The sequence below is a fragment of the Xiphias gladius genome, chromosome 15 (genome assembly GCF_016859285.1).
Source record: "Xiphias gladius isolate SHS-SW01 ecotype Sanya breed wild chromosome 15, ASM1685928v1, whole genome shotgun sequence".
Classification (NCBI taxonomy): domain Eukaryota; kingdom Metazoa; phylum Chordata; class Actinopteri; order Istiophoriformes; family Xiphiidae; genus Xiphias; species Xiphias gladius.
Window position 1 is genome coordinate 13,944,227 of NC_053414.1, and position 15,925 is coordinate 13,960,151.

Here is a 15,925-nt window from a genome sequence, read left to right on the forward strand (position 1 = left end):
GAATGTTGCACAATAGGATTTGTCAGCTAGTGGATTAAATTGTACACAGAACTATGTAACCTACTGCTCTGTGTGTATACTGTATATATGTGTGTATGTGTGTGTGTATACATATATATATTTGTATGTATATATATATCTATGTATATGTATATATATATATGTATGTATGTATATGTGTATTTGTACATATGTACATATGTATATGTGTGTATGTGTATTCATATGTATTTTTGTATATTTTTTGTATATGTGTACGTATATATACATATCTGTCCTATATCTATACCTGTTCAAAGGCATGCTCCTTAACCCCACTGCCTCCAGCTTCAGCAGAGGCCATATTTCTGGCAGCATCAACAATCCCTTCAGTGCAGCGTTCAGCCCTGACGGTGAGCTAGTGCAGTGTCCCGCAACAGGAATCCTCCAGAACTACAGAGGACGTGTAATTGTGGTCATCAGCCACACTATGAAGAGTGCTGCTATGGTGAGAAAGTAGCCACACAGACACGCACAGATACACCTGTGTACAGCACATCAGCATACATACCACTTAGACTCATATGTACTATACATACATATGACTGAGCACACAGCGCATAATATTTATCTGGAGCGAAATTATGGCTGAGTTTGCCTGCTGGTATAGGTTTAGGCCAGTAATGTTACTCATCTCACCCACGATTTGTATTATATGGTCCACATTACCAGGGTAATGTCATATATATGTACATACAATTTATTGTGTAGTCCTTTGAGCAAAGTGTTGCTATTTCTAAATAGTCAAATATTTTGGATCTTCGCATGATGCAAATTCACACTTATTTTTCCTGTGGTGTAAATTATATGAAGGTAAAAATACATTAGATTATTATTCATAATTTCCAAGAAAACAGCAAAGATTAGCACAATTTGATTGGCTGATGATTTGTCAATAGAATCATAAAAAGTGAATCAATCTCTTGAGATGTTGTGCAAGTGTTTTGTAGTATATTAGGGAGACAGTGGTTGGCACTGCTATTATTTTAAAGTGCATTAGAAATATTGAGAGAACAGTAGTATATTCAGTTACAATATAGTATAGATAACCAAGTGTAAGGTTATACTTCCTGGTGTTGTTAAAACCCCCTGTGGCACTTATAAATCCCTAAGCTCCCCCGAGTTTACTGTTTCATTTAGCCGTAGGGATGGCAATGTCTGTCTGTTGGTTGGTCTACCACTGTGGTTCAGAATGAAATATCTCAACAACTCTTGGATGAATTATCATGAAATTTTCTATAGAGATTTATGGATCCCCGATGATGAATCCCACTCACTCTGGCCTCCACTTTTCCTCTAGCACCACAATGAGGTCGTCATTTGTAGTTTAGAGTGAAATGTTATGTATCCAACAACTGTTGGATACATACATGTCACCCAAACAATGATATTTAACCACTTTTTTGATCCCTCCACTTTTCACCTAGCACCATAACCAGATCTGTAGTTTACTTTTGTCCCATACTTGTCTCCATTCTTTTATTATTAGTGTTAGGAACCTTTTTGTTATGTCGTGTAGTCAATTAACCACTTGCAGTATGTTGAAGTTTTGATTACTGTACTGATGTGAAATCTGATTTTTTATTTTTCCTTTCTATCATTAATAATCCCGTTATGTTTATATATCATTTTATGTTTCATGTTTTAATGAGTCTTAAATGCTTTGTGTTCCTTTTGAAGTAGAGATCGGAGATCCATTGAATTGGGAAGCCACAGCCTATGATATTAGAATGATTAGTTTAATTAATTAATTAGATTAATTAATTTCCTAAAAAAGCAGGTGGTGCCCTATGAGGGCTTATATTTTATAATTCTGTATAAAAATAGCTCACGCTACAACACTTACAGTGTTTCACAGTCCAACAACTGTTGGATGTGTTACCATGAAATTTTGACGTGGATGATTGCCTGGCTTTTTTTCTAGTACCATAAGCAGATCAAAGTTTGCAAATATTTTGTGAAATATCTCAACTTCTACTAGATCAACTGGCACAAACTTTTATCCATAAATTCATGGTTTCCAAATGATGTCTTCTCACGACTTCGGTGATCCCCTTACTCTTCCTTTAGCTCCACAATGCAGAGTACATTTATGGTTTTGAGAAATAGCTTGACAACTGTTGGATAGATTGCAATGACATTTGTTACATTTGGTATAATTTTGGACATTTATGTCTCTCTCAGGATAAGTTTTAATGACTATGTTGACTCTTCAACATTTATCTAGTGCCATCATTAGGGCAAAGTTTGAATTTTTTCAATACCTTGGTTTATTATCAAACTTGGAAAACTGATGATATTCCCATCAGGCTAGGCTGTTCTTTGTGTTCAGTGCTAATTAGCACATTTTAGCATGTCAACATGAAAAACCAAGATGCTGAACATGGTAAGCATTATGACTGCTCAACATATGCATTTTAGCATTGTCATTGTTAGCACGTTAGCATGTTGCTATTAGCATTGAGCTTAGGGACTGCTGTGCTTACAGCATCACAGAGCCACTGGCATGGTTGAAGACTCCCAGTCTTGTTAACATAAAATATTTTGCTAAGACACAGATCCCCCATATCCCAACCTCTGTCTGGTCAAATCCACAGCAGACTGGACAAAATTCTGAAGAAGACTTGCATCAGGATTCAGCCACTCTGGTTTAGTTTGGGTTGGGAATAAAAACTGTAAGTTCTTAGTACTGTAACTTTATTGTTCTGATTCACGGTACTATGATAACCTAATTTATTTTTGCCTTTTATCTTTTTCTAAAAGACACTAGGACATTAGACGAGGCTGAAACGGTATTTTTAATAAATCATTGTCCGTGACATTTCAATGCACAAAAGTAATTTTGCTCGCTTCAGCGTAACAGAAAAGAGAACTATATTGATCATTATAAATTCTCCTTTGGTACCCTCTTTGGAATAAATAAACTTAAATTTAAAAACTCAGCAGGGATATTGCTTCAAGCAACATCCCATTTTAATAAAGATGTCCTACTTCCATATGTTGGAAAAGAGTAAAAGAGAAAAATAAGGAGCTCTCCTTAATTGAGGAGGATCTCCTGTATTTTAAAGGAAGCAGCAGTAAAATTTTGCTGTCTAACTTGGTTGCAAGGGCTTCAAAAAATAACAGTAACAAAGCACCACTGGTCAAAATATCTGTTACAGTGAATAGCTACGTAAGTAAATTATGACCTGGTCTCCAAAAAGTCAGGAAGTTAAAGATGACACATTTCTTTAATATTTTAAACAAGATTACTTTTTCTATTTATTTCTATCTTTTACAGTTTAAAAATAACAAAAAAGGATTGTCAGTGCTTAGTAACGCCCCCTTTGGCAAGAATCACAGCTCATAAACACTTTTCGTAGCAGCTAAGAGGATTTCATTTCTTGTTTGGGGGATGTTCGCCCATTCTTCCTGCAATAGGCTTCTATATCTGTGAGATTCTCTTTTGAGGTCTATTCACAGATTTTCAATGATTTTTACGTCAGGTGACTGTGAGGGCCATGGCAAAACCTTCACCTTGAGGTAAACCATTGTGGATTTTGAGTCGTGTTTAGGATCATTATTCTGTTCTAGAAGCCATCTTCTTTTCATCTTCAGCTTTTTTACAGACGATGTGATGTTTGCTCCCAGAATTTGCTGGTATTTAATTGAATCCATTCTTACCTCTACCAGTGAAATGATCCCCGTTCCACTGGCATGATGGAACCAACCCCGTTCTTAACAGTTTGAGAGGTGTTCTTTTCATGAAAATCTGCACCCTTTTTTCTCCAAACATACCTTTGCTCATTATGGCCAAAAAATTCAGTTTTAACTTCATCAGTTCAAAGGATTTGTTTCCAAAATGCATCGGGCTTGTTTAGATGTTCCTTTGCAAACTTCTGATCCTGAATTTTTGTGGTGAGGATGAAGGAAGGTTCTCTCCTGATTACTCTTCCATGAAGGCCATATTTGTGCAGGTATCGCTGCACAGTAGAACAGTGCACCACCACCCCAGAGTCTGCTAAATCTCACTGAAGGAGTTTTGTGGTCAAACAAGGTTCGATTTGCCTCTCTAGCAATCCTACCAGCAGTTGTCTCTGAAAGTTATCTTGGTCTTCCTGTCCTGAACTTGACCCTCACTGTTCCTGTTAACTGCCATATCTTAACTACATTACAAACTGAGGAAACAGCTACCTGAAAAGACTTTGCTATTTTCTTATAGCCTTCTCCCTCTTTGTGGGCGTTAATTATTTAATTTTCAGAGTGCCAAACAGCTGCTTAGAGGAGCCCATGGCCGCTGATTGTTGGGACAAGGTTTGGGGAGTCAGAGTATTTATAAAGCTTTGAAATTTGCATCACTTGGCCTTTCCTAATGATGATTGTGAACAAACCATAGCCCTAACAAGCTAATTAAGGTCTTAGACCTTGGTAAAAGTAATCTGAGAGCTAATATCTCTTTGGGTGACCAAACTTTTGTATGGTGCTCCTTTCCTTTTTTCACTCTAAAATTGCACTAAACAAAAATAATACACTAATCTTGCTTAAAATGTTGAAAAGAATGTTTCACCTTTAACTTTATGCCTTTTGGAGATCACTTCATCTTCTAGTCACTTAGCTATTCACAGTAACAGAAATTTTGACCAGGGATGCTACTGTAAGTACAAAATCAGTGTTGTAACACAAACATCTTTATAATAGTTGTTCATCATCACCATCATAAAGGCATTCAGAATGACGGTTGATCATTAACTTCATCATCACACAAGCTATAAGTAGGATGACTATTCATCATACTTATGATAGGATCAATTGAAATTCATAATTGTGAGGCTTTAATATGTGGTATTTTGCAACACCAAGTACCCCCACCCCCACACCCCACCCTGATCAACCCCACGCTTGAAATTCCACACTTTAGTTTTATGATAAACCCCAGTAATTCATCAGACCTTTCAGCTGTGCAGGTCACGAAATTAAAGGTCAATAAAATTACTCAGTTGTGCTTTAATGCCATTCAGATTTCTGTGCACTGCACCAGTGGCATTATCATTAGCATTGGGGTAAAACAGTAAGTCCACTCATTGTTGGGTCAGGATTTACTGTAAACCTTTAGGATTTAAACCCTATTGGCATTCAGAAGTAAAACTGATTCCTCATTCTCATTTTTTACATGGAAACCCCTTTTCCTGGAATTGTGATACGACTCCTGTCAATGCAGATAGCTTACGTTAAGCGCATAGACAGCTTGTGAACATCTTGTGGCTTCTTGCCAATTGGTTAATACTGGTTGTTTTAGGGCAAATGGCCAATCATGTTCTAGTTCTTTTTAATTTAAAAAGGCAAAAAAAAATTAAACTTTATTTACCCTCTTTGAGACTTTCTCTTCTGACTTTGGTGGTAAGGTTTTATTCTCTTGTATTGTACATACATATATACAGTATATGAACCTTCAACCTGTCAGTGTTTTCTGTGTTTATTTTACGTGTGCTGAGTGTTTTACAGGCAATTTCGACGACACTAGTCACACACATTTTCAGATCTCTGGCACTCAGTGGGTGCCAGAAGTTTCCGTGACTCCCCTGTTTGCTTTGTTGCACTTCACAGAATGGGACAAAAATCCACTTTATCACACTTATCGGTAAATGGAGCCCTGAGACCTTGGGTACTTCCCAGCGTAGCTCCAACAATCAGTCAAGCCTACGTTCAGTCCAGTTAACTTGGTTTCTCTGCTATAGGCAATATGTTACACAAAAGTCTTCACATTTATAATAAAAGCACAAGTAATTTTTGTAGTAATTTTTGATTATTATTCATTTGGAATTATTTGGACAACAATAAATTCGTAAAGCAATGAAATAATGTGACCATATCAAGATATCCACTGATAGTTATAAGCAATAGATTGAATTATTGCTCAGACATATCTGTAGCCTGTGAATGTAGATAAATTACCAGGCTGAAGATCAGAACATGTGGCAAATTAGTGATTCCCTAATGGTCTGATGTGCAACATATGTTGAGACTGTTCCACAGAGTTGTTGAAGATGATCGTTAGTATATGGTATTACACATATTGCATCAAGGTGTCTCCTAATTGCTGAAGGGTTGTTCGCCAAGGAGGTTTTGTTTTCATCCCCACTTTTTGTTGTTTTTATTTGTTTATTTGTCAGCAGGATTACGTAAAAAGTCCTGAACCGATTTGCACCGAACGTGGTGGAGGGATGTGCATAGGCCAGGGAAAAGCCCATTAAATTCTGGGCAGATCCAAATAATTTACTTTAACTTTGAATTGATTCCCCTGAAGTCTGGTGTACATAGTTTGACATTGACCTGGCGGAGGTATGCGCTCTACTGATTGCCATTCTAGTTTCTCATGAAAAGCAACTGCAGGAATTCAGGAGTATTAATTCATGCTACCCACATAACAATGTAGGAATCGAGTGAGATAATGAGTAGCCTACTTGTTAATCCTGGAGGGAGAAAAATTAAATGTCCTTCTCTCTTTTTAATTTCTTCCCAGTTTGCAGCACATCTAGTTATGGTAAATATCCCACGGGTTTGTATCTTGGATGGAGGGATCAACAAGCTGAAGCCCACCGGACTCCTGACTGTCCCCTCCCCTCAGATCTGACCCCATTCCTCAGCTTCACATTAGCAAAAGGGAAAAGTGGAAGAACTGTATATTACATTTTGAGCTGATATTGAAGTGTCGTCATTGTATTTAACATTTTTTATACATTCTAATTCAACTGTGGTGCAAAATGACAAACTGCATTGAAAAAATGTAAATAATCCTCCTTAACCCAGTTTGATTTCATTTCCATATATACAGTCCTGGTTGAAATAAATCGATACCCCTTAATTTTAAGTACAGAATTTAGGATATCTTCAGAAATAAATGCAAATTAACCAGTTGTGTATTATCAGAATGTGTAATAAAATGTCCAGAGTTACTGAACAACAACATAAAAGTGAATTAAAAAATACAGGCATGTAATGTAAGCTCAACACAATTATTAACACACTTTTGATGAATTTAAATGAGTTCCTCAAACAAAATATAAACAAATAAAACTCACCTGAGAAAAAACACCACACAAGACATCTGAAGAGCTTCAGTCTGACCTGGAGCAATATGGCTGGTGGTTTTAACCCGTACCATTCACGGCACACTAAACCAAGTAGGGCTCTGTGGGCAAAGTCCAAGGAACACTATCACTATTGAAAGAAAGGCACAAAAAGACAAGACTAATGTTTGCAAAAACTTTTCTAGAGAAGACACAGTTTTTCTTGGATAATGTTCTATGAACAGATGAAACCAAACTAGAGCTCTTTGGGAATGCAGTGCATCAGTTTGTTTATAGGCGACAAACTGACGCCCAGAAGTAAAAGAGCACCCTACCTACAGTAAAATATGGTGGCGGTTCTATCATGCGCAGGAGCTGCTTTGCTGCCTCTGGTACTGGAGGCATTGAATATATCAAAGGAATGATGAAATCAGAAGAGTACCAAGGTATTTTAGAGCAAAATGTGTTATCCAGTGTCAGGAAACTAGGTTTGAGGTGAAGATCTTGGGTCTTTCAGCAGGATAATGACCCAAAGCACACACATCTAGCAGCCCCAAGGAATGGTTGAAAAGGAAAAGATGGAATGTTTTAAAGTGGCCAGCAATGAGTCCTGACCTAAATCCCATTGAAAACCTTTGGAGAGAACTGAAATCTGCCATTGCATAAAGGACTTGTGTAAACTTGAAAGAGCTTGAACATATAGCACTGGAAGAATGGCAGAAACTGCCAGCAGACAGGTGCAAGAAGCTTCTAGATGGCTACAATAAATGTTTAGAGGCTGCCATTGTTGCCAAAGATTCTGCAACCAAATATTAGTGAAGGTTGCCAATAATTTTGTCTGGGGTACATTTTGTGTTTGTATTATTTCACTTTATTGCAAGTTTTCTTTTATAATTTTATTTTGTTCTGTAACATCATAAAAAATTGTTTAATTTCCATTTGTTTCAAAAGATATTCTAAATTCTGTTCTTAAAATTCAGGGGTGCCAATACTTTCAACCAGGACTGTACTAAGAGCACAACTGTTCTATAATTTTCTTTTTCAAATCAAGAATAAATGAATCAGTTATTGTTTTCTGGAACAACTGCTATGTGTTGTAGTAGCTTTGCACTGATAAACTGAGCTGCCTGTGTCCAGTACATTTTGATGTATGTCAGTCTGTCTGCTCAGAACCAGTTGATCTAGCGAACTATGTTAAATGTTTATATGAGAAACAATAAAAACAACACGATTTCACTAGTATTTGCATTTAACTTGTTTACAAGTCTCTGAATTATTTCTGTATTCTGCTGTATGTACTTATCATGCTAAAGGAATTTATTTTTATCATGTTATAGTTGTTAATAATAAAACTATCAGATAAATCTAGATAAAGATTTCACATTTTATAGTGGGAAGCTGGTTAAGGTTTATTAGATGAACTAGTGTGCCTTAAGATGCCATGATTGGCATCATCTTCCTGTAATTGTTCGTACATATCCAACATTCTATCACCAAAGCTTACTATTGCTACTGGCTGGACACTCTCACAAAACTGAATGCATAAAAAGAGAAATCAGTGGTGATTTCCATCATGGGAATTTCTTGATCTCATTAACAGAGGTAAGAAGATACATTTTGAAATAACATAAGTCAGCAACTATTGGACTGTAAAAGATAAATGAGAAAAGGGAAATTTAATATTAGTTGTTGTTGTTAGTGTTAGTTGTAATAACTTTTGCCAGTGAGCTTTTTCATTATGATGCCAGTATGGCCAGTAAGGTCTCATGTACTCGGGTTCATCTAGTGACAGTTAACCTAATCAGTGCTGAGAATGGTTATTGTTATTCCTTCCCTACCAGGTTAGTCCTTCCCTGCCAGGATTCTTTAACTTTCCAGAGTGTGAAAACGATGAATTATAAAGTGACAGTATTCACTCCCAAAATCACCAGTGCCACGTCTTTATTAAGCTGGTGGGCACAGATGGGGAGAACAAACGCAAGTGGCTCACTGGCATTAAAGGGGCCGCATCCTTCATCTCTGGAGCAGTAAGTCTGGCACACTTCCTCAACTTTGCCTGTTAGAAATTATTGGCACATTGAATCCTAGTTTAGAGAGGCTGATGTAAACCCGCGCCAAACTTAGACTCATGTGTGAAGCAACAGTATATGTGCAGCTCTGTAGCTCTGCAGCTTGCGGCCACAAAGAAGGCCAAATTAACCAAAACTCCCCATAATGACCTTCACAATATTGGTATTATATGCAGGGCCATCATATTGCATGTTTTATTTTGTCCACTGTTCTACGTTCAGTAGTTGTATACTAGTTATTTGGATGTTACAGCTCAGTTCTTGGTTATCAAATCCACTCTATCTCCATTTCATTCTATAATTGTTCTCATCCTATATGCTGTTTACTGACCACTGAAGACAAAAGAAAGGCTAGATCAAATTCATTCCAACATGTTGTATATATAAACAATTTTAAAACTTGTGTTTGTTGCTTTTCTTTTAAGCTCTGAAAGTCTTTGAAGACAATCATCATCCAGGCAGGTACAGTAGGCAGCAGGAGCTGAAGCAGCGAGTTGAAGATTATCGGTGAGATCAGAGCTTGTACAAATTTTAGCATTATACACCCCAAATCTAACATACAACATATGGCACTGTTACATCTGCCAAGGTTTATTAAAATGCATTACACTATAAGATATGTTACAAAATTGTATTATTGATTACATGAGTACTTGTCAAGTATATTATGCAAGTACAGTATATAATGCATATTGCTTATTCTAAATTAAAATGGCAGATCAAAGTTCAAAGTTTTTCCCCACCCTGCTCTTCTCTTTTTCTTCCCAGCTAGGATCTGTATGTAGAGGGAATACCCCACAACATAAAGGCAGAAAGCCTCCTTTCTCTGCCTTGTGAGGTCCGGTTCTCCTTCACTAAGACTACAGAGTTTCTCTACACAGCATTCACGGGGAAACGTCCTCAAATTCTGTCAGATATTTATCTATTTATCTATGAACCTACCTTTCAAAATGATTTAAGGCATCATAATAAAGTTACTCTGTTTTTATTTTCTAGGTTGACCGAGCTGAAACTGAAGGGACTGACAGATTGCAAGGAGAAGTGGACTGATATTGATGCTATTAATCAAACGGACTGACATATCAGGTCCTGTGCTATCATGATAGGTTAATGGAATACTTGATACTGTATGCACACTAGTATACATTTAACTGTATTCATTCAGACATTCCACTGTAGTCTGTTATGCTACCTAAAAATATTATAATTGTTTTTATTCCTGAGATAGGGTAGTTCAGATTTCACTGAATACTTAATACTCTATTGGCTTCCTTACTTGGCTCATTGAATGTGACAGAGAAGGAAATGTGCGTGTGTCAAAACATGTAGAAGTTTCCTAATTCTATGCTTGGCTCATGAGAAAACTAGTTACTGTACTGTAAATTGCATATAATCAAGACTATGCCTGGAAACTGACTTTGAAATAACTAGACACAACATTAATTCATGCGGGCAACTCTGAAGTCTGTGTAACATATTGTGTCCCATTTCCCCGTTTCACATGCAGTGTACAGTTAAGCTAATAACAGTGGCAGAGCAAGATTGTCAAGCCCAAAGTTTGAAAACTCAGTGGAGTTCAGCTCTGTTCTTTTTCAAGACTACGTCCAGTAACATTGGAAGTAGGATGCTTTCTTCGGCTACCAGTTTCTAAATGGTGTCAACCCCATGTTGATCAGACGTTGCAAAGTCCTACCTAATAACTTTCCTGTCACTGATGTCAAGGTCTTCCTCCATGGTCAGCGTAGCCTGGCAAACGAAATTGAGGTGATTGTCTCATACTGACTGAAAATGTACTTGTATCTAGTTGATCTTAGTAAAAGAACCATGTTTTCCCCCATGACTGCAAATTATTTCCTAGCCTCACTAAAATGTCAAACAGAAAGGCAACATATTCCTGTGTGACTACAAGCGTTTGGATGGACTCTATTGATTATTGATTGAGGCGGCTATCATGTTGCTTCTCTTGCGACAGGAAGCATCTACTTTGAATCTGTCTTCAAGCAAGACACTGGGTTCTTTGCAAGTGACAGCTACCCCGGCTATCCCTCTATCTTGTCCTGTAGCTGAAGCAGACTCCAGCAGATCACAACTTAATCTTTTTTGATTCTGAGTATGACTGGTTGATGGCCAAGATTTTTGTGAGAAGTGCAGATTTCAGCGAGCATCAACCCAACTTTCACCTGCTGCGCACTCACATGCCCATATTGCATCCACTGTACAAGGTAACTGAACGGGAGAGTACTGAACTTACTGTAATTAAAATTTTTTCAACTTGCTGATTTTTCTGTCTATGGAAGTTGATGAACCATAATGTTATAGTGTTTATATATTTACAAGTATTTCACACTGCTAACTGGTATAGAAGCATCAAGATGTCTGACTTTGTTAACAAGTAATAAAGTTGCAGACAGAGTTCCCTCTTTCCCTCAGCTCCTCGTACCTCACACTCACCGCACTCTGCAGATCCACTTCTTAGCTCAACTTCTTCTAATATCTGACACTGGAGTTTCCCCCCAGGTACGAAAAGACCAGCATGCTCAGTAGACCATTGCCTACACAATGTTTTCTTTTCTTTTAATATCATGAACACTGTTTGTCTTTCACTATATTCTTTTCATATTTGACTTCTCCCTAGTTTGCAGCCTCTGGTGGAGAGGCTATGATCACAATCCTGAAGAGATCACTGTCCTCAGTGACCTACAGCTCCCCCTGTATACCAGACGGCATTGCTGAGCGTGGACTGGAGGTTGTGCCGAACGTCTTCTACAGGGATGATGGACTCAAGCTTTGGAATATCATCTATAGGTATTATAGGCAGTTTTCATTCTGCGTTATGTTCATACAGTATGAAGACTTACACCTAGTCAGGGTTAGTTAGAATATATTTAGAGGGTTTGAAGTAAGCTAATGTGGAAAAAACATGGTTTGCACAGTGTTTGTCTCAGATGAGGGTTAAGGTCAGAGATTTCAGAACAGGATTAGTATTTCCGTTTCCTATTGCAGGAAAAAAAAACTGTTGTTATACTTAAGTAGTGTAGTTGTTTTTCTAGAAACCAAGCAAACAATTGAATCATGTGCTTTCTTCAACTTAAGTGATGGTAACGAGGACAGGATATATTAGCTATCCAGTACAAAGGCAACACTTCTGTGTTGATGATATTGCTCCAGCAGGGAACATTTCTGCTTGTGTACAGCCAAAAGAGATACAACGTTTAGTTACTATATTTTATACGTGCTGGTAAGCATATAGTTGAACTTTGAAGCAAGCAGGGAGCACTGATCCTTGAAGGAGAGCAACCTGAAAATGTAGGATTAGAGGGTACATTTTATTACATTTAGTTCATCCCCAAATTGTGCTCCACGCTCTGATAAATGACGCCTGGCTTGGCCATCCAACTCCACAACAACAGCTTAGACTGATATTCAAACTGATCTGCCATTTCATTACCAACCTATTACTGAGTCAGACTTTTTCTGTGGAGTAAGGGGTTTGATTTTCCACTATTAATCAGAAGTGACTGAAGTATCTGGCTGCTCCGACATCATTTACCTTTGACTGCGTTTATATAGGCAAATAAGAGATCTCAAATCCTGCCCCCTCTATTACTAGCTTTTGTTCTCTTACGTGTCTCAGTTGGGTTCCTCATAAATGATTTATTTTATCAGTCTTTCTCAAAAGCTGTCACTTGTAGGGTAGGGTTTTTTTTGTACATCATCTAAAGGTATCAACTACTAAACTGTAACATTCGAGCTCCACTCCTTCTATTCCATCCTTCTGCTTCTTACCAACAGTTTCTGTGCATCAGTTCTTTCAGTTAGCCCATCAAAACAATATCATTTGAACGGTTTATGTTGAAAAACATTCTTCTGGATAGCAGTCGCATTTTAGAGAGGTATTGATTCAACTTTTTGATCAATTTGGAGAATGTAGTTTGTGGTTCTGTAGAATTTTATTGCTAAACAAAGGGCTGTTTCTAATATTTACAGTGGTCTACTGTCACTGATGTCAATTGAGTAAACTTGGGGAGCCTCCATGTCTAGGGGGTTAATATGTCAACAAAGACCCGCAATGTCCCCAGTTTGAGTCCAGACGAGGACCTTTGTTGCATCATACTCTCCCTCACTTTTTGCCATTTCTCCACTATTGCTATTTGATAAAGGCAGAAAATGCCCAAAAATAAAAAGAAAACTATTAGACATATTTCTTAAGACATTTTATATGGATTATTTAATCCTGGTGTCCTCTCTGTGAGGTTGCTAGGAAACCACCAGACTCCAGCATGTAGCTCTCTGTAAAACCACAACTTCTCAGTTTGCATTTTTGCTTGTGTACGGCAAAAAACAAAAGAGATACAACGTGTTAATTATTATAATTTAGAGGTGTTGGTAGGCATACAGACTAACTTTGAAGTGAGACAGGCTAGTGGTTGCCTGCTGAATCCAGTCTTCATGCTAAGCTACTCTGCTGTAGCTCCATACTTAATGTACAGATAAACAAGCTCTATTGATCTTCTCAACTAACACTAGGCAAGAAAGGAAATAAGTTTATTTCCAAAAATGTTAAATCTATTCCTTTAAAGTTGTGTGGTCCTCTGTCGAACATTGCACTAAGTTCCCAAAAAAGAACATCCTCTAATCTCTTCTGCTAAAGGGATGGCCATTAAATTATCTCACATGAATCTTTTACTACTACAGTGTGTATAAAAAAAGTATAAGTCAAGCAGGAATGTGTTTTAAAGTGCTTATCCACATTTCTCAAAGGTTTGTGCAGGAAATGCTCAGCTTCTACTAAAAGAATGATACTGAGGTCAAGCAAGACTCTGAGCTGCAGAAGTGGATTTGGGACATTTTTGAGCATGGATTCCTTTTTCAAGTACACACAGGTGGGGTTTAAAGAAAAACTCAATCTTTATGATGATAAATGGTGCTTTGAATGCACATTTATGTACAAATATGTTATTACAAATCATTCATGAATTAAACTTTAATTTAGTCATGTAAATTAGATGACTACCACTTTTAGTAATCCAGTTTATACTCTCTAATTCTTAGGAATTCCACAGAGATTTACCTCCATTGCTGAGCTGATCAAGTTTGTCACCATGTTGATCTTCACTTGCTCAGTCCACCACTCAGCTGTGAACTCCGGACAGGTGAATCCTTTTAATTTACCGGGATGATCAATTATAATGTTTCTGTTTTTGTGGAATGGATTGGTGAGGTGTTGCAGTTTTTCTCTGACCTGGAGAGAGAAGGGATGAATTCCAGCCAAATAAATTACTTCTGACTTTGAGGATATCCATTAACATAAACAGGGCTAAGAGCCTACATCCAGTGGGTCTGTGAGACTATACGTAGACATATGGTGCTCTGAGCTAAATGCTGCAAATGCTAACATGCCCACATTGACAATGCAAACATGCGGATTTTTATCATAACATTTGTTGATAAGCACAAAACACAAAGTACAGCTGAGGCTGATAATGATGCCATTAGTTTTGCAGGTATTTGGTCATAAACCATAGTTTTGAACAAAAAGAGTTTTTGATCAGATGATGACGCTAGATGAAAAGTCAGAGGATCAAAAAAGTGATTGCAATTCATCCTGAGATGAATGTGAATGTCTGAAACAAATTTAATGGCAATCCAGCAGAACGTTGTTGAGACATTTCTCTCAAAACCACCAATTGTAACCTCATGGTGGTGCTGGATGAGTATGGGCATCATGAAAGTCATTAGGATTCATCCTCTGGGGGCCATGAATGCCTGTACAAACTGTTGTGGCCATTCATCCAGTAGTTGTTGAAATTTTTTTAGTAAGTTTGAAATGACTGACATCCCTGGAGCCAAGCCACTGAAAACATGCTGCTTTTAAAAGTCATTTTGTGTGTTTGGCTTGATTACAATAATCTTATATATACATCCAAGAGCATGATCATACTGATACTGTATGCTTCAAAAAGTATTAACCAGTTATCCACTAATCATTTGTTTATTGCAGTATGACTATGTTGGCTAGATGGCCAACACTCCCATCTATCTACAGCTCTCCCAAGCAACCACAAAGGGGACAACAAGTGAGACCATGATGCTGCAGACATTCCCTGACGTTAACACAACAGTTCAGGGCATGTCCACTATGTGGCTACTTAGCAAGCAGTCTTCTGACTTTGTAAGTACCAAAAATTCATGAAGAAATACATGAATGTTAGTGGGAAAAAAACAACTTTTCAAATGTATTGCTGATCATCAGGTCCCACTTGGAAGACCATTTCAGTGAGGAGGTTCCGTGCAAGCTGATAAATGATTTTCGGGGAGAACTTGAATTGTTAAGTGCAGCCATCAAAGCCGGAAACAAGAGTCTGGAAGTCCCATACACATACATGGATCCAACGGAGGTAAGAAATAGTGTTGCCATTTGAATATCGGAAGGTGTGACCTCCTCAGCTGTTGGCCAAATTCACCTTCACATTAACACAAGGGAGCAGGGGGAGAACTGCATGTACTGTTCTTAACTCAAATTCTAGTGCAAAAGAACTACTGTATGTGAGCATTGTATGTTGATCTGTGATTTATATACAGCCTCATTGATTACACTCTAATGAAAAATTACTGTTTTCCATCATTATCCACATCTTAAATCTCCCCAGCTCATTAGTACACTATACAGAGCAGTTTATCAAAAAAGAAAAAAGAAAAAAACAAAAATATAAAATACAAGATGTGAAGCCACATCTTTTATAAAGACATGCATGTTTACTGAACAAAATG

General features: G+C 37.5%; 1 protein-coding gene and 1 pseudogene across 2 annotated transcripts in view; both read left to right on the plus strand.

Annotated features, from left to right (window-relative positions):
• The window catches only part of tbck (TBC1 domain containing kinase), a 43,287-nt gene extending 35,739 nt beyond the window's left edge, over window positions 1–7,548 (plus strand). For both annotated transcript variants that reach the window (XM_040145617.1, XM_040145616.1), the window contains exons 25-26: window positions 328–487; window positions 6,539–7,548. In XM_040145617.1, the coding sequence (XP_040001551.1) occupies window positions 328–487; window positions 6,539–6,649 (271 nt within the window). In that variant the 3' untranslated portion in view covers window positions 6,650–7,548. The remainder of the gene's footprint in view (window positions 1–327; window positions 488–6,538) is intronic.
• A 1,427-nt stretch (window positions 7,549–8,975) lies between these two features.
• On the plus strand, window positions 8,976–15,576 carry LOC120800543 (annotated as a pseudogene).
• Window positions 15,577–15,925: the final 349 nt, after the last annotated feature.